At 34.0% G+C, this 26,390-nt stretch overlaps 1 protein-coding gene across 5 annotated transcripts in view; it reads left to right on the top strand.

Moving 5' to 3' along the window:
* Nucleotides 1-26,390, top strand: part of LOC134536713 (heterogeneous nuclear ribonucleoprotein L) — a 204,046-nt gene that overhangs the window by 2,632 nt on the left and 175,024 nt on the right. For all 5 annotated transcript variants that reach the window (XM_063376583.1, XM_063376585.1, XM_063376587.1 and 2 more), the window contains exons 2-3: nucleotides 12,809-12,852; nucleotides 25,481-25,550. In XM_063376583.1, coding sequence (XP_063232653.1) covers nucleotides 12,809-12,852; nucleotides 25,481-25,550 — 114 coding nt within the window. The remainder of the gene's footprint in view (nucleotides 1-12,808; nucleotides 12,853-25,480; nucleotides 25,551-26,390) is intronic.

Raw genomic sequence — 26,390 nt, 5'->3', positions numbered from 1 at the left:
ATGATCCCATAGTACATAATGCTTGCCATTTTAATTCATTATTGAAATAAACTTAATAAACAGTTGAAGTCACAGTACATGTGAAAGTGTTTACGTGGCGGCCTTTATACATGTGTGTACTATCAATAAAAATTAAATTTAGAGTGGGAACCCTTGTGCAGGTTGCACCAGGGCCTCTGAAGGCTCCAATGTGTTATTTTCATGGAGTATTTACAATTTACTTAAAGAATTTTATTGAAAGTATTGAAACTTTTAAAAGTATTCTGGTGACAAGAATGTAATGCTGAAATAAATAACTGGTAGACTTCAACTGTACCAAGAATGCTATATTATTTTACAGGAAACTTTAAGGTATTTTATAATTTGGAATGATTATACAAGTCCAAAATAAAATAATTAATACGTTGAGGTATATGTTTAAATTTGGCTTGAGTCTTATTCTAATAAAATATTTTGGTAAATATGTAGTGTACGGATTAGCGCAAAAAAAAATCGTACAAATCTGAAATAACTTTCATTATATGCTCTTTTACGTCCTATTTTCATAACCGCCTGCGGAGATAAGAAATTCCAATTACTTTTGGAGGTATCGAATTTTTAAATTTTAATCACTATACCTGCACATTCACACAGCGTCTGCCATTGTTTTTTGTTTACGAGTATCAATTTTTTTTTATAATGTTGTCACGTGATAGTTCGTGATAGGCCAATATTCAAATGAACCAATAGGCCGCCTCCAACTTAAGTGAGTTTTTTACGTTTCAAATTTTTATACTTAAAAAAAAAATTACGTTCGTTCCTACTGTTAATCCTTTGTTCCGGTTTGTTAGGTTAGGTCAGCTACATTATAAATACTTTAAAACTAAACAACCATTAAAATTAATTTTATGGTAAATATGTAGGGTAACGGTATATGCGAAAAAAAAATGCTAAAAATCCGAAAATACTTTCATTCTATGCTCTTTCACTTCCTCTTTTCAAATCAACCGGCGGAGATAAGAAATTCCAAATACTTTAGGAGATATGGAATTTTTTAATTTTGAGCATGTAGAGTAGCAGTATTTGCGGGAAAAAAATTCTAAAAATCTGAAATTACTTTTATTATATGCTATTTCACTTCCTCTTTTCATTAAAACCGGTGGAGATAAGAAATTCCAAATACTTTAGGAGATATCGAATTTTTAAATTTTCATTACAATACCTGTGAATTCAGGCGGCCACCATTGTTTCTTGTTTACGAGACGAGTATGATTTTTTTTTTCCGTGACGTCGACTACATTGTTGCTTGTTTAGGAGTATCTATTAAAATCTGAAAATATTATTATTATAGTTATGTTATGTTAGCTACATTAAAACACTTTAAAACACTATGGACGGTTAGTTAGGCTAGTATAGCTACATTAAAATAAACAGAGAAATATAAATATTAATAAATAAACCCGAGGTTGGCCGAAGGTAAATTGTTCAAGTGTTATCAGGAATGGCGAACTTTATGTGCATCTTGATTTACCATTCGTGAATGCCTAATTAATTAAAATGGTCGATTATGTCAGGTCAGTTACATTATAAATACTTTCAAACTAAGCAGACATTAAAAATATTATAAATTTATTTTAATGGTTGTTTAGTTTTAAAGTATTTATAATGTAGCTGACCTGACCTAACAAACTGGGACAAAGGATGAACGGTAGGAACTCACGTAATTTTTTTTTTACTTATTACTTGCGCAACAAATAAAACATTAAAATTTGAAACGTTAAAAACTCACCTACGTTAGAGGCGGCTACAATTCCTTTGCCATTAGTAGAAAATGATGTAGTCGTTCTACCTACGTCGCGAAAATAAAAAATCATAAACGTAAACAAGCAACAATGGTCGGTATTGTGATGGAAAATAAAAATTCGATATCTCCTAAAGTATTTGGAATTTCTTATCTCCGCCGGGTTTATTGAAAAGAGGAAGTGAAAGAGCATAGAATAAAAGTATTTTCGGATTTTTAGCATTTTTTTTCGCATATACAGCGACTCTACAATTTACCAATTTTATTATTTTTAATGTCGTTCAGTTTCAAAGTATTTATAATGTAGCTGACCTGACCTAATCTACCTTTGTCCCGTTTTGTTAGTTCAGGTCAGTTACATTATAAATACTTAAAACTATACAATATGTAAAATAAATTGATATTATTTTTAATTTCCATTTAATTTGAAGTATTTATAATGTAACTAACCTTACCTAATGGAAAATTTCTGTTATTTAGCCATTCACACGCACACGGTAAAATATAAAATGGCGACGATCGAATGATTACATAGGTCTTGTATTGCAAAATAAGAACGGCGATATCTCCAAAAGTAATTGGAATTTCTTATCTCCACAGGCGGTTATGAAAAGAGGACGTAAAAAAGATATAATGAAAGTTATTTCAGATTTGTACAATTTTTTTTGGCGCTAATCCGTACACTACATATTTACCAATATTTTTTGTTATGGTCTAGATATCGAGGCTGCGAGTCTTATTTGAGTAATTCTAAAGCAGAGCAATTTTTTTTGTAAAACATTAATTAAAAACTTCAAATAGCATATTTTACTTCTTGATGTGTTTTGCAATCATTCTTAAACAGGGTGTTGTGATACAAGTAGTGAGGTTAGGTTACAAATTACAAATACTGTGATATTGTGGAAATGATCATTTAAAGTTAGGTTAGCTACATTAAAAATTCTGAAATATGGTTTAGAAATTACCAATATAATGTAGTTAACTTAAACTAACCAAACATTTACTTTTTTATAGTGGCTTTAATGAAGCTAACCTAACCACTAACCACCTATTCTCACAATTTTACTCTAGTGTAATCTACCTAATGTATCTTTAATGCCAATTACTTATAAACTACTTAAGTATCTTAGATAATAATTGGAAAACATATCAGGAAGTAAAAAAAATGAAACATATTGGAATTTTTATTTTAAGTGGCTCTCCTTTAGAATTCTGCATCTTAAGGTAACTTAATTGTCAGCTACAATTTAGGTTACTTACTCTGTGAGTTTTGTACATGGACTAGAAATACATATCATTAAGTTATTTATATTTTTCTCATTTGTCTGTTGAATACTTGCAGTTTTAAAAAAGAACGCTGATTAATTTTAAAAATGAAGTAGCGTAACAGTGCGTAATCAGGGTCGGGAAAGATTATAATCAGATCAGTGAAAAACCTGGAAAGGTCAGGGAGTTTCATTTGAGATTGTTTGGCCACCTTGTGTACACCTCATCCATTTATCGATCGCCATACCTCAGCTCAAGAGAATGGGCCAATACAGCTAAGTCCATTCTGGTCCGGAACTGGTGTGGTCTACGGCAGTTTGGGGAGAGATCCTTAGCTTTCTCTTTCTCACGCCAGTCATTTACTTCCGCAGCTGCCTCGACCTGTCGTCTGTATGCTGCCCTTTATGATTGGTCATTAAAGGTGGCTGTTGGCAGCGCCTTCCATCTTGACTTCCCCAGACACTATCGCTTCTTTAATCATTCAACACATTTAATTCAAAAAGTTTTGCTTTGTATATTGATTGAATTTCGTGTGTAGCTTCCGACCAATTTTATGGAATAATCTTCTTTCTGGTGTTAGTTCGTACATTTTGTATGGGGAAAATGTAAGTTAATTTACATTCTTTCATAAATAATTAATTGCTTACTTAACTGGCTCTTCCAATAGATGGGTAAATAATTTGATTTGTCACAATTTACATTTTAGGGTTTAAACTAGTTTTTAAGGTGCAAAAAAGGATTAAAGGATGGGCCTGATACGTGACTTTACCAGATTCTGTGACCTCACTCTTGCTTGCTGTATGTGTTGTTGGCCATCAGTAGGCCAGCAGGGTGTGTGGATTCCATTCACCATTGTTTCGTGACATCATTAATGACCTATGCCAAATCAAATGTTTACCCAATGTAAAAAAGGCACAGTAAACACAATTTGGTATGATAAAAAATATATATTACATTAGATCATACAGATATTAAGAATACCAAGTATGTTGTCTAGTTAAATATGTTTGAGCGTGAACAATAGGGTTGCTATCACAATGTTTTCACTATTTATTATTGGATTACATTTAAAATTGGTGTAATTTGTAGGTCTACCTATAAACATTTACTTATGAACTGTGCCACATTTAATTTAATGAAACTGCTATTTTATTAAAGCTTCTATTCACAAATAAAAATATGCAAATATTTTATGAGAACATGAAAATGTACATAGCCACTGTTTATTTTATTAAAAATTCATGTTATATACTGACTAAAGCAAAATCTTAATGAATGCTGGCATAGTTTTCCTCAGTGGTTCTTGCCTACCATTTATATCTTTATTCAGTCTTGTTAATGGTCTAGAAAACTTGAAAAAGTCAGGAAAATAAAAATGGCTGGGGAATACTTGGGAAAGTCTAGAAAATCCCAACATATTTCTGGAATTTCTTTCTGTACTAACAAAAGTGAAACAAAATACAGTTTTCATTTATGTTAAAGTGCCTCAAAAAATTCTAAAATATTTAATATCTCGAATTTCGGTTCATTTAACTTCTTTTTGTGAATTCTCAAGTTTTTTGCTGTAAATATGTATTTTAACAAGAAAAAGAACCTATTTATGCACATTTATGTACACTTTGTATAGCCTTACTCATTAGTTTCAAGTGAATCAATAGTAATTGTTTGCAACCTTGTATTTTGATTTCAAACTGCATTAATTTTGCTATGCTGCCACTTATTTGGATGGGCCTGTATTGTCAATAATCCAACACTGAATTTATTTCCAATTATTGTAGAGAGTACCGGCTTCTGAGGATGGATGGAGATACAGTTACTAAGAGTTATTAAAAATGGCAGAATAATTATATCCTTGTGATAAAATTTTTTTTTTTGTGACCAAAGTGTTAAAAAGAAAAATACAGTTATTTCTGTAATGTCCATATCCAGGGTGTCTACTGACCCTGGAAAACCTGGAAAAATCAGGGAATATTGTAATCAGGGAAAAATCAGGGAATTTTTGTTTGGTAGGTTGTATTTGGATACGTTTTTTGTTTATTGATCAGCTTGCATTGACGTAGCATCAAGTGTATCCCCTCTCATTTTTATTTTTGAATGGCAAATAACGAACAGTTCCCATGTCCATTTTCTTTTATTTACCATCAGATTCGGAAGTGGCGTCATATCACGTGATACAAACTGGTTCAAGAGTGTCTGTTATCCTGTTGACGTGATGTGCTGCAGCATGTGCTTCCCACATTCGGATTATACCTACAGGTGCATTTCATTTTAAGTATCTATGGATGCCCTCAACGTAAACTGGGCGTTTTCGTTAGATTTGAAAATACGTATCACAGACACTTTTGGTGAAGATTTGCCATCATTGCTAGAAATTGGTAGCTGTGGGCCTCATATGGTCCATGGTGCTTTCAAAACTGGAATTTCTGCTACACAATGGGACGTTGTTATGTTTTTGAGGTACAGTTACTATTTGTTTAAGCATGTAGCTGCAAGGAGGACAGATTATATTAGAATAACTGGATCAGAGCTTTTTCCCAAGAAATTTTGTGCAATCAGATGGAATACTGCAGTTGCTGAGCGTGCCATGAAAACGTTACTCCACCTAAAGAAATTTGTTAGTGAAGTTTCTATTTCATCTGTCTCTTTCAATCTAATGAAAAGTGCTCTTGAAGATAATCTTCTAGAAGTAAAATTGACATTCTTCCACTCTTTGGCATCAGAGCTGGAATTGTAATGTTGCAAGACCCCTGCCCTCCTAGCTAAATAATACTATTTTCATGAATGTAAATATTTCTAAAAAAAGGTCTTTTCAAGGATATTTACCGTTTTTATGTATGTTAGAGTTGATATTTTTCACTTGCTGAGTGTTTTAAGAATGTACCTTGATTTTAAGAGACGTTTTCAATCACTACTATTTTTTATGTAATTATTCACAAAGAAGTCGCTTTACTAGAATTTTACCTGTTTAGGCCTACTTTTTCAGGTTTTTCTCAATAAGTTTAATTTTGTAAAGAAATTCGTATTATGATTATTGTTCTTAATTTTAATTAACGTGTTGCGATATAATTATAGATCACGGGACTGTGTCTGGGCTGGGGTGATGTGTAGAAAGAGAGAGGCTAAGAGACATGTAAGTGCAAGTGAGAAAGAAACAGTGTTCCCCCACCAACCGAGATAAAGACTGTAATTTTCCCTCTGCGTGGGAACTGAGTGATAACTGCTGTCTCACGGTGTGGGAGAGAGAATGAGAATGGGAGTCCCCGATTTCGATGTAAAATTGAAAAGAGACAGATCAAGGGAAGCCCCGAGTTCTGCGTGTACAGGGTTTTTCATGTATTGTAATTTGTTCTGTGATTGGCTTGTATCTGTAGAGTGATTGAAGAGTGCGTGGGATTGGTCGGTTAGGTCATGTGACGTCTACTCCCTGCGTGGAGGAGAAGGTGGCAAGAGTTCACCAGTCGTCTGCCGACTGTTGCACCAGTAGGTCGCGTTCGGTGGCTTCTCGCCAAATTATGAAGTAATTTGCTAAGAGATAATTTAACGTTGGTGGTCAGAGCCATGCCGAGTATTAAGTTAACCTAATTTTTTTTATTTCATTCGGACAGTAATAAATTAGAAATTGTGACCACCTTCGTCAGCGTTTTGGCTCGTAGCGAAATTCGTTTTCGCTGGGTGCGGTCATGTTCAAGGCCGCACTAATTTCATGTACTAGTAAAAACATTACTGAAGGACGCTATTTTTTTCGTTAATTCTCATCACGCGAACTACGGGCATTTTTCGACGGGCAGATGTACGTGTTGAACGAGTGAGTAAAACTGTGAAAATGATTGGATTCGTCTATGCATTCTGGTTTGAAAAATAAAACAACTAAAATTGACGCAACATCTGTTTATTTTTGTATGTAACGAACCGTTATAGAATTGTTTCTTACAATGTTCCAAAGTGAAGCACCCATGACACCTTTTCTCTATGATTCACTGGTAGACATTTTATTAGCTTTGGCAGGAAAGTTTTTGAAACTAGAGGTACTGAAGAGCTTTAGGGAGAAACGCAATGTATCTCGATTGGATGTTGATAACCAGGAAAATCTATTGACTGCTAACAATAACAAGTTGGGTTATGCAGTACGCCATGCCATCAAGAAAGAGAAAGTACCAGAAAAGTCTGTCCTGTTACTGAAAAATGATGTTAGGACTTGTCCAAAGGTTATGGTAAAAAAACTTCAAGACAAAAGTCCCCTGAAGTACAAACTTACCAAGGGAATTTCCTGCTTATGTCCGTCTGTGGCTTTAAATTCGGGTGTGAGGAAACAGCGTTTGAAGTGCAGTTTAGAATGTTGTCTTCAAAACAGGTGGCTATCAGGACAAGAAGCTGATAACATTGAGCAATCATATGAGTTGGTATGTTCCTCGCAAGATTCTGAAGCTTTAAATTCGGGTGTGAGGAAACAGCGTTTGAAGTGCAGTTTAGAATGTTGTCTTCAAAACAGGTGGCTATCAGGACAAGAAGCTGATAACATTGAGCAATCATATGAGTTGGTATGTTTCTCGCAAGATTCTGAAGCACTGTTCTCGTATTTTCCTCGAGAATACGGACACCTTGATCACTTGTGGATGCTCATTTTTAAGGCACATACAGTAGCTGCCAAAACAGACCTTCTAAAGTTTGTGAGGATGATGTTGGTACTTTCCCATGGAAATGCATAATTGGAAAGAGGATTTTCAGTGAATTCTAATCTGTTAACTGAAAACTTGCAGGAAGAAACACTGATTGCACAAAGACAATTGTACGACTTTGTTCAACGTTCTGGAGGTGTAGAGCATGTTGATATCACCAAGTCCATGTTACAGTATGTAAGAAATGCTAGTTGTAGGCGTAAGGAAGCCCTGCAAACAAAACAAAAAGAAAAGGAAGCTACAGACAAGATGAAGGCAGAAAAAAGAAGAGTTGAAGAGGAGATCAAGGCATTGCAGTTGAAGAAGGCTCGAGTGTTGGATTTGGCTCATTCTGAAGCAAGTGCAATAGATGCAAAAGTTGATTCACTGCAAAATTGATGGGAGCTTCCTTTTACTAATGTTTTTGCAAAAGTAAGTGTGTGAAATATTTGTAGCAGCATGTTTTATTTGTCATCAAATGAGTCACTTTTGCCTCGTCTGGAAGAAGGTAATTTTTTTACTAATTTAAGTGAGTTGAAATACTTTGATACCCGTCAATGTTCTGCTATGTAGGTTTTTCAGTTTCGTGGAATGTCGTAATTTAGTTACAGAAAACCTGGAAAATTCCATTTTATACCTGGAAAACCTGGAAAAATCAGGGAATTCCATTTACTAGATCTGGTAGACACCGTGCATATGGAATGGATGTGTAGGAAGTGCTTTTGTGTTAATATATGAAACCAAAACCAGACCGCACATGTTTTGATGTTGATGGGGGGGGGGGGGGGGGGGGGTGAAATAGTATCAGGAATCATTTAGTAATTCAAAACTAGTAAAAAATTGAGGAGAAAAAACAGGATGTGCTATGAAGTATGGCAATATCATAATTAGCAAATCGGCAAGGGCATCTCTGTGAATTGACTTAAAATTTGCTTTCAAGACCAGATAACCTCAACTTGTGAACCTGACGTCAGGTAAACACAAAATAAATAATTATACAGTATACTCCCAATTATCTAGGTGCGGGTTAACTGTGCCATATTTCCATAAATGTATTTAAAAAAAATTTAACAATTAAATGAAGCTTTTTGAGTGCAAAATTGTCAACGAGAAATGCTTTATTACTCAGAAGACTCAACATTATTATTTCCAAGGGCACTCATGTATTGTGCAAAATCTTCTTCAAATTATGAAGAAATTCTTTGTTACCAAATCATGGCATATTTTGAGGTTATGATAGGAATAATTTTTCAATCCTAAAGAAAATATACTTGGTAAATATGTAGTTGGGCGGTATTTGCGAAAAAAAATGTTAAAAATCAGAAAATACTTTTATTCTATGCTCTTTAACTTCCTCTTTTCATTAAAAGCGGCGGAGGTAAGAAATTCCAAATACTTTAGGAGATATCGAATTTTTAAATTTTATCATATGTAGTTGAGCGGTATTTGCGAAAAAAAATGTTAAAAATCCGAAAATACCTTTATTAGATGCTCTTCAACTCCCTCTTTTCATTAAAAGCGGCAGAGATAAGAAATTCCAAATACTTTAGGAGATATTGAATTTTTAAATTTCATCACAAATATACCAGTGCATTCATGTGGCTTTCACTATTGTTTCTTGTTTACAAGTATCTATTTTTTTATTGGATAATGATGTCACGTGATTGTTCGTGATAGGCCAGAATTCAAATGAACCAATACGTGATTATTTAGTTCATTTATTGTTTAAAACGGTGTTTAATTACCGCCTCCAACTTAGGCGAGTTTTTAACGGCGCAAGTAATATGTAACAAAAAAAATTTACGTGAGTTGTTACTGTTCATCCTTTGTCCCGGTTTGTTAGGTCAGGTCAGTTACATTATAAATACTTTAAAACTAAAGAACCATTGAAATTAATTCATATTATTTTTAATGTACGCTTAGTTTCAATGTATTTATAATGTAACTGACCTGACCTAATCAACCATTTTCATTAATTAGGCATTCACAAACACATGGCAATAAAAAAAATTGCTGCGATAAATTGATTTCACAGGTCTTGTATAGCAAAATAAGAACAGCGATATCTCCTAAAGTATTTGGAATTTCTTATCTCCACCACTTTTAATGAAAAGAGGAAGTTGAAGAGAATATAATAAAGGTATTTTCGGATTTTTAAAATTTTTTTCGCAAATACCGCTCAACTACATATGATGTAATTTAAGAATTCTATATCTCCTAAAGTATTTGGAATTTCTTATCTCCGCCGCTTTTAATGAAAAGAGGAAGTTGAAGAGCATCTAATAAAGGTATTTTCGGATTTTTAACATTTTTTTTTCGCAAATACCGCTCAACTACATATTTACCATATATTTTATTAATTTTGATTAATTTGGCCTTAAATTACAATATTTTTAAATATAGTTAACATAATAACTCACTGTAGTAGCTTGTAAAGTATTGAGGTTCTGCTGCCTACCCAAAATTTTCAAATACAGAAAACACATTTTATTACTGTTTGACAGGCATATTTCTTTTGGTAGCTTTTAAATTGTAGTGATTGAGGTTATACAACAACTTTCTTTATAACCACAGACAATATGGTTTTGCTATTTTTTGATTACTTTTGCCTTTCCCTGACAATTTTCGTCAATATTTTTAATATTCATCTTCACTTCAATTGAGGGGTTAATAGAAAAAAAACTGGAGTAGTCCTAACAGTAAAAATGTCAGAAATTCAATTAAAACTGAATTTCATGTTTACTGTAACTACGAAAATTCACAATTGATTCTTATATACATAGAACCATATCAGAGGAATCTTAGCTATGAACTACAGTTGAAAATATATTATTATTTTTGGGGTTTTTAATAATTATTATACTAAGGACGTACACTTTTTGAGGAATTTTGAAGTGGAAGGAATTAGTTAAATTATTACAGCCAAGGCAGACAATGGGCTAACGATGACAAGACAGTAGCAACACGAACAGTACATAAATACATAAAATGGCCTTGGATAACACGACAACGGAGGGATGCACAGGCAAACTCAGCGATGTGACAAAACAGATATTCTGGACACAAGGACAACACAGGCAAACCCAGTAGGCTTCCTAAGACACCAGTTAGAAACTTGAGGTCTTCTTTGCTAACTTAGCAAGTTGTTGGGGGGGGGGGGGTGGTGGTTGGGGGGGGGGGGGGGGGGCTAATTAAAGCAAATAACTTGCTATGTTAGCAAAGTAATTGTTTTACATGGTCAGTCAAAGTTGCCCGATTAAAAATTGTTGCTGCATAAGTTATGCAAAGAATTTATTTTCCCAAAAAGTAAAGCATGTTTGTCATTTTGAATTGTTATTGACAGTTAGGTTACTTATAATTGTATAGCAAAACATTTGTCACAGTATCTAATCATTTGGTGCAAGGTAAGGATTAAAAAACTTTGAGAAAAAAAATTGTTTATCTGTAAAGTTGTTTTACAGACGATAGTTTAACGTGACAAACGTCATAACAAAACATTGATGAAATGATTGCATACTTTTATGAATAAAATTGAATCATTTTTATTGAATTATCACTATTTTGTATAGATACAAAGAAGGAGTGAAATGAAATCTACAATTTAATTGATAAATTTTTACTTTTATTTGCACTCATTAATTCAAATATTTTTATTACTTTAACGAACAGATTATTTTAACTATAACTTTTATACATGTTTGCTATTTAACTTCTTCCAATCTGTGTTATTCTGTTAAGGATAGCACGATGATAGGAAAAGTAGGAAACAAATGAGAGTGTTTCAAGGATGATGTGAAGGAAAATGGCTTACCAAACACCAAGATGCAGTCAAAAATAATATATTTGCGCCACGGACTCTGCAGCAATGCTAGGAGGAACGGGTTGGCAAAGAGCAATGAAAATGTTACATTGAAATGCATGAAAACAGAATTACGCCACGGACTCGGTTACAATGCTAGGAGGTTCAGGTTAGCAAAGAGCAATATAAAATAAGCATAACAGGACACAGCGTAACAGGACAATGTGCGTAACGGAACACTTTTTCGTGCGTGCAGCCGGCGTTCATCGATTTATTAGACGTCACATCAAAAATGCCTTTTTTTTATAATTCAGAACTCTGATTCATTGTCCTATCAACTGTTCTCGGCTTGGGCATTTGAGTTATGTGACATTCTGTATGAAAAGTTGTGTAAACTCAAACAGAATAAGGCTCATTTAACAGTTAAAAAAAATTTGCTAAATAAGGCTTAAATATTTTAGTGGTTTTATTTAGTAAGTTGGAAGATAGCTGACGGAGGCCATACAACATTAAAAAATGAAAAGAAAAGAAAAACTTTGGAAAAGCCAATATGCTGAACTTTTATTTGTGATTTTGGATAATACATAGAAAAATAAATGGTAACAAAAGTTTCATTTGTGCCAACCTTTAGACAATCTGCAGTGTATGGTGTGAGAATGATATATTTTTACCTTTTTAATTTTGCCCTATTTAGATATTGTATTTCAGTTTCTGCAGATTGGTTTATCATTTCTTTTTTTATACTGATATTTTATATTGAAATAACCTATTTTAATTTTTTGTGTATTGGTACTACAGCAGGCCTTCTAGTTTAAGCAGTTGAGGATACGTTCTATTGTAACCTAGTAGCAGTTACTTTGTTACTCGAATTTAAAAAGAAAATAACTATCTGTCACAGTTTACATGTTCAAAATGATGCTAATATTCCTATAAAGATGTTTTTATCCAATGGAACCAAATTTACATTGTCTTGCTTCCTGTTTGAGGTAAACGTGAATTGAAAGGTTTCTGTTATTTGTGCAAGAGGTTGGTAGGAGTTGCTGTTGTGTACACAGCTGTCTGGCATATTTTTGCTTGCTCAGTGTGTTTAGTTATAGGATATAGTTCGCTGTGCTTGAGTCTACTTTAGTTTTGCTATGGAGGTAGCACCTCAATTGTATCTTGTTTGTTTGCGATTAAGTATTCAGTAACCTCTTCATTAACCCATCTTTCAATATCACTGCTAGGTGTCCCATACTTGCATAATGTTGTGCTGTTTTTGTTCATTGTTGTCTTGGATAATCCTATATAATTTTTTTTTTGTTTCAGAACCATTCGGACCAGTATGGTTATGACGAGCCGAGAAGGAAGAGGTAAGATATCTTTCTAGTAGTGCTTGTCTTTGAAAGGAATGATAGTGTTCGCTGCATAAAGATAAAGTTGGAAGTAATTGTGCCATATTGTACAATATATCTTGCATATATCTATGATATACTGAAAGTGTAGGTGGATCCAAGTTAACGATAATTCTACTACAAGTTTAGAACAAATTTTGTTTGTAGGATTGACACAATTAAGTGTTAAACTTTTCACATCCTGCTGCATTTTTTAAACTTTAATTTGTAACCATATATGATTAAACCTTGTTGGAAAAAGGGTAACTTAATTAACCTTGTTCAAAACAGGCTAAATTAATAACTTAGATTTTTGTTATTACAGAAGGCGAATTAGTGTTCACATATTGTAACAGATGAGACCTCCACCTCCGTCTAATTGGTCTGTTAAATACGTATAAACACTTAATGAACATTTTTTTCTGGCTGTATAATATACTGTTTGATTCCATCAGCTGTGATCATTGATCTTTTAAATGAAATTAAGTCTCCCAAACATTAACTGATTTTTAACTGTTTTTTTAACAAAATAGTAGTCATAATATGACTGAGACACTGACCAGATTATTCAGAAAAAAAACCATCCCTAAACGTTTGCATACTTCTAAAAAAAATGCTTTTGAATAGCACCAAAATGTCTGATGAAAAAACGTTATTTTTCACTGGTATTAAAATCCCATTGTTACTACTTGTGACGCACAGTACAAAACGAAGGACTCGTTCTTGGAACGACGACAAATCACACGTGCCTTGTGGCCTTATACGGATGACTGTGGTCAGAAAATTATAATTAACAGTTCTAAAAAAAAAATTTAAATAGCGTAGCCCAGACCATAACTGTGATAAGATACTCTTTCAACTACAGTTTCACATGTAATTGGTGAACTGCCACTCGACACAACCTTTAGTTCCATGATGAGCAAAGTACTGAACCAACTGCTCCCCTGAGAAGCCATTTTGTTTTGTAATTTTTTGGTAAGGAATAATAAAAAAAAGGTTAAAATAAGTTAACTATGAATAGTTGGTTATGTTAATTGTTTGTGATGATCAAACAAAAATATTTGTATAAAATAACATTGTCAACTTATAAAATAAAGTACATCCCTGTTTCTCAATTTGCTTAAAAATTTAGACTTACTAACAGGGAAAACTCATTGAAAGGCTAAACTTTTATGTATTAAATGTAAATGCTAAATTAATTAATTTTTTGATGCAGGAAATTTTCTTAAATGGTTGACGCTTCTCTATGTACTTTAAAAATTGAAACTTGGGTCATGCAATTGGTCTAAACTGGTGATTGAGCACAAAAAAAAATATTTTCAGTGTTAGGGACAAAAGACGTATTGATAGTACTTTTACAATTATTCTATCATAAAAAGTTAACATGCATGGAAAGTTAACATTTTTCATGTCGTGCGTATAGAACACCACACACCTAGAAACCAAAATGACCTCTTGTGTCAAACTCGCTCATGATACTAAGAAAACTAGGTAAGCACCTGGGCATGTTTCCCCCTCTCCTTTGCCCACCGACGTCATGCGGTATTCCGGTAGCACCCCAGAGCTCGGCGGCTCCAGGAAGACTTCTCGGGAGGGTAAAGATGCATTTGCAAACATTACATTAAATAAGTTCGAGATTGGCCTGGGCGTGTTTACAGGTTAAGGGTTGCAGATACTTTTATATAACTTGTGATGAAATAAAAGTTAGGACTTTAATTTAAGTGTGTAAGGAAAGAAATGGGCTACGCCCTTCAAAATATATAGAAAATAACAAATTTTCCTTTCTTTTTTCATATGAACATGGCCTGTATCCTGCTACAAGCTTGAGCGAGTCCACTTTTTGCAATTAAATAAATTTTTTATTTCTCAGTCTATGGCTGCAATAATTAAAGTAGTATATTTATTTTTTGTTTTGGGTTATCTTGAAGAAAAAAATAAGAAGTAGAAAGTTGAAATCAACACAAAATCAAAAAAAAATATTGTTTGTCAAGTCATTTTAAAAAACTTTAAATAAAATGTTTTTTTTGAAACAATATTTCTGTTAACCTACACACATAATGTTTAAGATTGATAAAATATATATTTAATTGTTAATAAGATAATTGTTTTTCATATCCAAATATTTTTTTTAAAACAGCATAATTATAAATTTATAGGGAGTGCGTCGTTTGCCCTACAGGCGTTTGCCCTAAACGCATTTTCGAAGCATATTCTCGCATTCCTCATTCCAAACAGGCGTTTGCCCTAAAAGCGTTTGCCCTAAAGGCGTTTGTCCTAAAGTCGTTTGTCCTAAAGTCGTTTGCTCTACAGGCGTTTGCCCTACAGGCGTTTGCCCTACAGGCGTTTGCCCTACAGGCGTTTGCCCTACAGGCGTTTGCCCTAAAGGCGTATGCACAAAATTTTTGATAATCACATTCGGACCAAGCTCCGGCATTTGCCCTAAAGGCGTTTGCCCTAAAAGAAGTTTTTCGACAGTCGTTTGCCCTACAGGCGTTTGCCCTACAGGCGTTTGTCCTAAAAGTTTGCGAATTTTCAATAATCCGAAAATGAATGCTTGCCGGCGTTTGCCCTAAATTCGTTTGCCCTACAGGCGTTTGCCCTACGAACCGTTTCGAAGATAGATGTCTTTACGTGTGTCGCCCCTGTTGACAAATGTTGGAACCATTCTCCAAATGAGTACAAAGTACAAAATTCACAAATTAGATGGCAGCACATACGGTTTGCTTTCCCAACGTTGAAGTCTAAGAATGCAGCTGGTAATTGAACCTTACTTACAACAGATGGTGCGCCAATCTCAGTGACTGGATTGTATTTTTTAAATAATTTTTTAACAGAGATGTTGATGATTTTATATTTTCCATTGTTGGGGGGGGGGGGGGGGGGGTAACTAGCGAACAAATTAACTTAATTTAATATTTCTGCTATATATAAAAACAAGCGTTAGCAAAAGGAGCTTACAAAATTTTATTATCCTTGCCTGTTGGAATTTGCACTTGAAGTTGTCCAAAAAACGATGACCCTAAAATAATTTAAGGCAGAGGATTATACATATGCATTTATAAAAGCATTTTCAGTGTTTAAAAGTTACTGTTAAAATAGTCTTTTAGACCTTCATGCCTATTTTCAATTTTTATATAACATGTGCCCAACTGAATCTGTCGTTTTATTAATATGTTTGTAGAATGCGGTGAAAATACTTCCATCGAGAGTGTGCATATTTTGCTAATTCACCCAGACCATCTATAGCTTAACCCCTAATAAGTTTTATGGGAACAAGTGAAGTATAATAAAAGACTGATTTAATGTGTGACATCCAATGAAATGTACAACTTTTCAAAATGCATTTAATCATATCATCCATATTGCCACAATATTTGAATGAATGTCATAGGTATGAGTGTAAACTAGGAACGATTTTGATATGTCGTGGAATGTACAATAATGAATTACGTAAAAGTATAATACACAAAGAAAGATCATTAATTATAACTCTGTTTCAGATGCTAATGAATCAGCATATTCGCAAAAAAAAAGTGCAATTATAGTTAATTTATTTTCAAAACAATTAAACAAACAGAATTTACTGGAAAATATGTTATTCATAACTTAGTAGGAGCAAGTGACGTCTTTTCACCATCACCTATGTTTAATAAATAAATACGTTATTTGTTATTTTTGTTTTGTCTCATTGCTATGTTCATGCTGTGCTGGAAAGACTTCTAGACTTCTAGATTGCAATGACAGTTTTATTTTTGAGCGCGCAGTGTATGCCATGTTGTCTACGTGTCGTCTTTGAAATCGTACAAATGACTTGTAGTTTTTATTAGTTTAGTTTCATATTTTGACATGGTTTATGAATCAAAACAAAACATCAATTTGTATACAACCTTAGTACACATAACATGGTAATTGTATGGTTTCTCAGCCGTATTTATAGTGATATGCGATTACGTAATAGAAAAGGTGTTTTCGTGTATGCTGCTGAAAGAGTTCACTCCTTAAAATTTTATTTATGTGCTATGTGATGAATGCCCTATTGCGATACTTATGTAGGCCCTACCCGGCAGCCTAGTATTGAGAGCTAGGGCGGTTTAGCATTGAGCTTGAAACCATTGTTATCATATCCCACTCGCAGAAAGCAGTGTTTCACTTGTTTTTATTTCGTTCTTATTCATGGACACTATTACTAAAATTATTTAATGCCGCGATTTGTAGTTTTTTTATAAGAATATATGTATAAAGTTACACAAATGTTTCAAATTAATAGTTTTTAGGGTATTCCTTAGTAGGCATACTAGGCAGAGATTTGCTTAATTAAGTGTGGTAGGGACGACATTTGGAAATTTCTGTGATTGTTCGGAAAATGTCTTATATATAACATAATATTATTTGTTTATATTTATATATATGCAAGTGATTGATTACTATCATGTGTTGAATATTATTATTACTAATTGCGTGGGCTAGTTTCAAAATTTCCCGATATTTTATAAAATTTATTTTAATTTGTAACTTATGTTTTAATATTTGTTATTAAATATGAATATATTTTGTCGCATATAAGGCAGGTTTGTTACTAACAAACTCAACATTTTCGGTTAATCGTAAAACAGTACCCTTCCCCCTCCTTTTACCCATGTATGTGAAGTATAATTACTACAGTTCATACTAGGTAACTTATTATCCATCTCAAGTTTCTTTCGACACATAAATAGCGTGACTTAGATAAATCGAAAGTAATTAACCTCACAAAAGCTTTGAAGATAAAGGCTGTATTTTTTTTGTCCTTTTACATTTTGTTTCCGTGTCATACTCATTTGAATCGTAAACAATATGGATCGGGATAAACTGATAGACTGCAGATGATACCGGCCCAACAATATGTCACGAAAGCAGTTAACATTTTTGCATTGTTGCAACGAAAGTATTTGTATTAGGAATTCAAATATGCGCTTTTTTTATTTTTTATGTGCCTTCTTTTTTTCCCCTTCCCCTTCTCCCTCTAATGACATAATGTAACGCATTAAATAACAATACAACGGAGTTGACAGTTGTCTTTCTCGGAACATAACCGTCAAATATCGAGTAAAAATATATTTAACAATATATAAAGTATTAATATTGTATAAACGAACATATAATTTAACGCTTTGAGTTTATTATTCGCACATTAACCATCATGACTACTAATGCATTTTGACAATTCAGATAGGCGCTATATGCGTAAGTAATTACTTATTATGTTTTTCTTATTTTTATTATTAATAACGTATGCTTCACAATTAATACTTAACTTAGTAATTTTGTTTAATTTTTCTTTTCAGGTATCAATATTATTTATTTATTTTTGTTTTGTGTCTGTCAGGTTACACAGCTTGTTTACCTCTTGTAACATGGGAAATTACCTCGGCTACCAAATCTATAGATTATCTATTTTCGAGATGAAAAGTCTATACAAAAGTACTGACGAAACAACTATTAAACGCCTATTTACGTTATTGTGAACTAGAAAATATAGTTTTTAATTTTTTTTTATGTTTGTCTATTTGTCTGTATTTCTGTTCCGGCATCAATTGAAAACTACTGGTGGTATTTTGATAATTTTTTTTTCAAACAAAGGTCTTCGGATATCGTATATACTATGCTATATGAAATTGCGGAATTCCACCCCTAAAGGGGTGAAAAAAGGGTAAATATGGTTTTAAGATTAACAATTGAATCTCCAAATTTAATGTAGCAAAATGAAAGATATTTGGTACCAATAATAAACGTAACTTACTGGAACTAATAACCGCAAATTTTAATTACTAAATTCAACCCCTAAGCGTTTAAAAAGGGGTGAAAATTGTGTTCATGATTATAATCATATCTTTGAATTTAATAAAGTTTTACAAAATATAATGGGAACCAATAATAAACACACAAGAACTATAAACAACAAAATCATCATATTTCGAAATTCAACCCCAATGGGTGAAAAAAGGATAAATATGGTTTGAAAATTGAAAAATTATATCTCCGAATCTAATAACGCGCAGTAAAATACCATGGGTACTAATAATAAACATTCAAAAACTACCAACAAAAATTTTATCATTTTGCAAATTTCAACCCCTAAAGAGGTGAAAGGGGTACCTATATATGGTTTTAAAATAAAAGTTTTATCTGTGAAAATAATCTATTATAAGAAAAGATATTGACCACCAATAATAAACATACTAATTCTACCAACCACAATTTTTCCATTTAGTGGAATTCAAGCCATAACCTGTGAAAAAGGGTTATAAGTATATATATTTTTTTAAATAACTAAGTATAAAGAAAAGAAATGTTAGTAATAATAAAAACTTAAACACTACTAATCAAACTATAATCATTTAGCGAAATGCAATCGCTAAAAGGTTAAAAAGGGGTTAATATGATTTTGAGGTAATTAATGCAAATTATGGAAACCCCAGAACAAAACGAACTGGAATACTTCTTCATTGTGTACTTCAGCTGTAGGTATGTTGTGTACACATTACGAAATAAAATATTATGAACAATATGTAGGAGTTTAACCGCATTAGTACTATTATGCTAATTAAGAAAATGTTTAACAGCTAGTATTCGCATTATTTACCTATATGCTCGTAATATTTTAAGTAATGATAGCGAAATGCACGTCTGACAGCTGAAATTGAAATAAGCAAAGCCCCGGGAAAAAAGTTGAACCTTTTTCCAGCGATATTTTTGTTAAATCGCCAATACTGTTTTTTTTTTATCATACGATTTTTTTTGGTCGAAGACCTTACATCACCTTATGTTCCGAAATATTTTACAGAAAAAATATTCGATAACATTGAACTTAGCGCAGGGAACCATCTGTTGGTGAATCTAGGAAGTTCATACCAAACGAATTCCCACCAAACCTCGATATAGGCTTACATAAGTGCCATCTAGCTACGTTTTTGTAAACTTTGCATTTAGAGGGAAAACATTTATTGAGGTACTGCCACCTGCGGAGGAAATATAAACTACAAGAACACTGTTTGAATCGATACATAATTGAAAAAACCTACATTACCCAAAATAACCTAAACTTCATTTACCCTAAAGTCATTTGCCCTACAGGCGTTTTCCCTAAAGGCATTTGCCCTACAGGCGTTTGCCCTACAGGCATTTGCCCTAAAGGCGTTTACACAAAATGTTTGATAATCCCATTCGGACCAGGCTCCGGCATTTGCCCTACAGGCGTTTGCCCTAAAAGAAGTTTTTCGACAGTCGTTTGCCCTACAGGCATTTGCCCTACAGGCATCTGCCCTAAAAGTTGGTGTGGTTTCGTTAATCCAAAACATAAGTGCTTGCCGGCGTTTGCCCTACAGTCGTTTGCACTAAACGGCATTTGCCCTAAAGTCGTTTGCCCTACAGGCATTTGCCCTACGTTTAGGGCAAACGCCTGTAGGGCAAACGATGTGTACCCAATTTATATATTTCAAATGTTTATTTTAATGGAAGAATATGTGCCATTTATTTTGCTCAAGAATCCTGCAATGTAAATGCATTAGAAAGACGCTATGTAATTACCTAATATTTGATACCTGCCAACTTTTACTTTTTTACCGTAATTTGTATGGAAATTAATCTACTTTGTTTTTTCGGAAATTCTAAATATGTTACGCTTTTCAAGTCACAATATTAAATTACATTTCCAAAAATGTTTATAGATCGGCACCGCCAGGACTGCAGCCGCGAAAAATGCTTTTCAACTACGTAATTATATTATTTTTCGAGTCATCGTCCAAGAGTGACCTTTCTGTACCACGACCACACTACTGGTGCCATGACACCCTTCTCTTCCGAGAATGACAAAGCTGTTAATGTGTCGTAATATCCAGCCAATCATAAAATTAACACAAATATATCAGCAAATACTGGCACATGGTAACAGCAGTTAGACTAAATTGAGTCCAGAGCTGCCAACCATTACGGATTTTCCGTAATTATTACGGATTTTAACCCCAAATTACGGAATTACGGAACATCGCTAGTTTATTACGGAAACGAGGCTTTGTGCTGCATGGTAACGGAAAAATTTACGTTTCTGCTGTGCGTGTTTCGTGAACGCTGTTTGAATACTTCGGTTGGTTGCTCAAATAACGGAACTAGTAAGTGTGCGCATGTACGATGTACTGTCGAAATAAGTAAATTAATTCTCGTGTTTTCAAATAATAATGGGATGGTATTACGTCCGTTGTACGATACAACTAGTACATATCCTCGGACTTATCGTTTGAAGGCTACTTACATCACGATAATTTTTGTACGGTACTTTGGCTAACCTGTGTTGTATTAATTTATTTCTTGAAAGCCATTTTTTTCATCATAGTGTTTTTGTCCGGTTTTTGTCGTGTCTACAGACGTGAAAATTTTTTTATTTTTTTCGATAGTGTTGTGTTCTTCAGTGCCGGTTGTAGAAATGAAGCGTGTGACAGAATAATGTGCATCTGTGGGAAAAAACACGCAAGACTTCAGAACTTTCCACTTAAATATTCAAAAGAATGGCCATGATTGTCGTTTTCAAATGTTTGGAACGCCACGGTTTTGTAATGTATGCGCGTGTGACTTTTCGATTGCACATGGTGAAAGGGATGACTGTAGACGGCATATTGAATCAAAGAAACATGCAGAACATTTTAAAGCCGTGACTAGCAATAAATCTATATTTTCGTTTTTTCGCTACATCTGAAGAAACGAAAGTAACGAACGCAGTTATTGTTTACAAGTCCTTGTGTTTGTCTTGTTTGTTTACATGACATTTCTTATCGAACCAGGATAAAAGAAGCAAATAAAAAGACAGTTGTTTTAAAGTTTAACTTTGAATACATTGAATTGAAGATTCAAAATATCCAGTAAAATTATTAATATTTCTTACATATTCAGATGATTGTATTGTTCAAATAGATTTTTTTATGTATTAATTTGCATTGTATTCATATTTTTCTTTTTCTTTTGCATATTATTGTCGTTGTTTTATCTTGTGAGTGTGTTATAATGCCCCAGGAAAAATTTATCGTGCATGATTTACGCGTACTTTTTTCATATACCTAATTGCCATTACTGATGGGTGTGATTTGAGGTTGGCAGCTCTGTTGACTCTCTCACGTTTGCATTAATGTATGTCTGTAATTATTGAAAAACTGCAAACCATTGCATCAGCCCATTTTCAAACAAAGAACCATGGCAATAATAATAAAAAATACAAAATAAAATTACTCAAAGAAACACAAAACTTTACCAAATAGTAAAAATTAGGTAAAAAGTACTTCATTGATATTTCACAACAATAAAGCATATTTCAGAAATACCTGCTGTGGCAAACCCCCCTTATACCGGGGTAGTTGAACACGTCCGCACTCGCCACGCCAGTCCTGTATACGCGTCTCCACTGACATATTGATAATGAAAGGGTAGTAAAATTAACTTAAATAGACGCGCATGGACTGGCTTAAAATTTGACCAGTGCGCAAAAGGAATCATTAACGTACTAAATTGACCGACAGCCCTGCCAAACTTATTGTGATAGTTATAATATATATAATGAATTACCAGAAATAAAATGACCAACATTAAGTACTGTAAAAAAAGGAAAGGAACCTATAAATTCAATTCGTGATACCATTTAAATTGCTATAATTAAATTTAACGTACGTTGGTGACATTTGCATACAAACACTCTTACACTATACTTAAAATAAACCAAAGTCCCATAAAGTCTATTACGGAGGAGGGGAGGGTGGAAAAACGAAATAGTGACGTCCTTCAGTCTAGATAGTTCTACCAGCAATTTCCATCGCCGCACTCTGTTTTTAAACACGTTGCCCGCAAGTCAAACCAACCGAACAAAAAGTACAAATCCAGTTCTCGCACTTACTTGTTCTAGAAGCATACCTCTGTAGTCGGTGTCCGCCGGGGTCGGATGTAAACCCCGCTCACCTTTTAGCCCCTCTAGCATCGCGCTACATTGATGGCCAGTGCACTAGGCCCACGATATCGCATTCTCATATACCACCACTGGTGTTACTTCGCCGAGGGTGTCGTGGCATTACCGTCATCTTCAATATTAATCACGTAACGTAACACTCGTAGCTCATCGCTGAAATGCAAATTCTCGTCTGCACCGAGTACTTCCGCGGCCGGCGGTCAAAAACACACTTCCTGCCAAACAGCTGGCCGTCGCCTCACTTTCTCACGTCAGCTGACGTCACCCCCCTCCTCTACTGCCACCCCTCACTCCGCTCGATCGTTCTCGTTATTTCTAGCGGGTCCCACTACCGAATAAGAATAATAAGCGTACAATAACACAAGTATATGATTAAAAAATAACAATAAATAAATAATTTACATACACCATTAACTAGTATAATATTATAAATAATATTATAAAACAATTTTTCTTATCTTAAAACAAACTTTACGCACCATAAAAGTAATAATAAAAATCAAGACGACTGAGGCCGCCACAAGTGGCCTCACTGCAAATATGAAAAAATACAAACAGCTGCAAATTACAAATAGTTATCAAAAGAATAATTGTCTGGTATTTAAATGATATCTAAAAACTTTACCATATTACTGTATATGATCTGATAACATAATAGATTTTTAATAAAACTCATTTAGACTGTGGAGAGGACAGTAGTCTGGGTTTTCCACAAGTTGAACCAGATAGGGACTGCACGGGAGGCTGTATCTTACATACTTGGAGAAACACACACCCTTGTAACGGAGCTAGTCGCCTGGCTAAGAGATCCGACACTATACTGTTCGTGCAACAGAAACTTAAAACTCTCCAAAGTGTCTGAGTTTCTATCGTAGATGACAATTATGTGTTTGGGTAGTACTATGGATTGTGTGAGCCACCCAAATGGCGACTGTCTTGGTTTACTTCCTAGTATGGAGTAAGACTCATGGCCTAATCATACAGCACATTTCAACGATGGTCAATAACAATAATTCACTTTAGAAAAGGAAAATTTCCCAAGGTTCTGTTCTTGCTCACAGACTGATCAGTTACTTGAGAACACAAGATAATTATTGTTCCCACGCATCGGGTTCACTCACCTCTTGCTGTCACTGATACGCACTGTTTTGTATGGTGTCAAGCAAGAAGAATAGCTAATAATGTCTTAAAAATTACGTGACTATACAATAAAAATAGCCACCTGGGGAAAAGTACATGACGTGAAAATTTAGGTCTTCTTCACCAAATAAATTAAGTAAATTCAGAAAAATTAATGTAAAATATAAACTAATCTATACTAATATTATAAAGCTGAAGAGTTTGTTTGTTTGAATGCGCTAATCTCAGGAACCACTGGTCCGATTTGAAAAATTCTTTCAGTGTTGGATAGTACATTTATCGAGGAAGGCTATAGGCTATATTATATTATCAATAACATTAGGGATCCTTACTAAAAGTCCAATTTAGAATCAAATGCATTGGAGGGGGTTAGATACAACATGCAGTACACGTACGAAGTGTGTGTTACAATGCCGCAGGCGCTAGAAGTTTATTAAGCGAAATACCACTCGCTGACTCACTCATCAAGAGATCTCTAAAACTATACACCCGATTGACTTGAAATTTAGCATAGTTACTCATTTTGTGATGTAGACGCTCACTAAGAACGGATTCTGCGGAAATCCGATCCCAAGGGGAGTTTCGGGGGCGTAATATATCAAAATTTCCAGTTTTTGGTAGGAAATCACCATGGCAACGGCTGTTGCTTTATTGATGCTTCATTCGTCTCTATGGCAACAACTATTTCATTGTTAGTGCAGTCCTTATCACCGTTGAAATTTTGCGGGTACTTTAAATATCAAAAATTGCCTTTTTTTCAAGTATATATATTTTACAGACTTGAAACTTCACAGTAATGTTCCTTATGTTATGCAGGATGACATTTTCCGAAAATTATATCCCATGGGTGGTTAAAACCAGGCAACAGTGGGTACTTTGTCTGCATGAGAACAGGATTTTGCATTGTTCATGCCTTCTGCATCTCTATGGCAACGAGCATTGCGCGGCAGTGGTGTACCCACAAGGAGGGGCATGTATAATGAGCGGCGCAAAAGTGATCTGCCTGTAGACTGCCGTAGCGAAGTACGGGTACATCAGTTGTACGTTGCGTGCACGAGTCTGGAAACCATCGGTGCTATTCATTTTCTCTCCGGTACATTATACAACATTGTAATAAATTTTCACTAAATTTTTTTTATATACCATTACTGTAAATTGGAGATGTGGCTTAATTTTTTTCCATTAGTATAGCCGTGCGAAGCCGGGTTGGGCAGCTAGTGCAAAATAAAATTAAAACATGGTGTTTAAACATGCATACTTTTAAAACCGAAACAGCTGTCATTTTCAATGTACCAAATTCCTAACCATTCTGACCAAAAAATATAATGAATCTTTTACATAATGTTTCATAAGTCAGTGAGGGGGGATGGGGTAAAGTCCTAAGGCACTTCAATTTTAAAACTAAAACATAAGTACTTCATTTATTATGTATTGATAAAATGTATTTGTTTTACATATTAGATTATATTGTTTGTTCTGTTACAGATCCGATAATGAGAAAGCAAATCATGTGCTGCTGTTTACGATTCTAAATCCTGTGTACCCAATTACAGTGGTGAGTACCTTATCAATGAAAATATTTTCTATGTTGCTCTGAATGCTGCCCTGAATATTTAGTTTATTTTTAATGGTACACGTAGTAAGTAATTATGTAAGAATGTAAATAATTCTTCAAAAATGTAAATTTTGACTACAAAAATCTTATTTTTAATTAATACTCTTTCACCATTTCTATTCTATACCTACTAAGGCTATTCTCCTAAGCTTTTTCCGAGCGCCAAAGGAAGAACACAAAGCGTATAGATCCCTATGTCCTCAATAGAGAGCACTTTCTTCTCTTTGATTGAAGGAGTGGTTTGGTTAAGAAAAAAGTGGGGGTAGGAAAGAGGATGCTTTTCTCAGAATTTGGTTTCGTCTTGTGGGTTATTATATTTACTATGTTAGAGGGGGGATGGGTTAGATCACCTACCTCAGAGCAGTTAGCATTTTGCTCTTTCTCTGTCGCTTCCCTACTCCAGATTTCATCAAAACCTCCTTGACCCTAAGAGAATAAATTTGGAAAATTTTCGTACAGTTTCAGTTCTAAATCCACAAGTAACAGTGCATCCTACCAGATTGGTAATACATAATAAAAATATTAAATTTTGTCATATTTATATATGCAGAGCTGCCAACCATTACGGATTTTCCGTAATTATTACGGATTTTAACCCCGAATTACGGAATTACGGAACATCGATGGTTTATTACGGAAACGAGGGTTTGTGCTGCATGGTAACGGAGAAAATTCCGTTTCTGCTGTGCTTGTTTCGTGAACGCAGTTTGAATACATCGCTTGGTTGCACAAATAACGGAACTAGTAAGAGTGCGCATGTACGATGTACTGTCGAAATAA

The sequence above is a fragment of the Bacillus rossius genome, chromosome 11, assembly GCF_032445375.1.
Source record: "Bacillus rossius redtenbacheri isolate Brsri chromosome 11, Brsri_v3, whole genome shotgun sequence".
Lineage (NCBI taxonomy): Eukaryota > Metazoa > Arthropoda > Insecta > Phasmatodea > Bacillidae > Bacillus > Bacillus rossius.
Note: the sequence above shows the minus strand (reverse complement) of the source record. Positions and strands in the feature narration are given on the sequence as shown.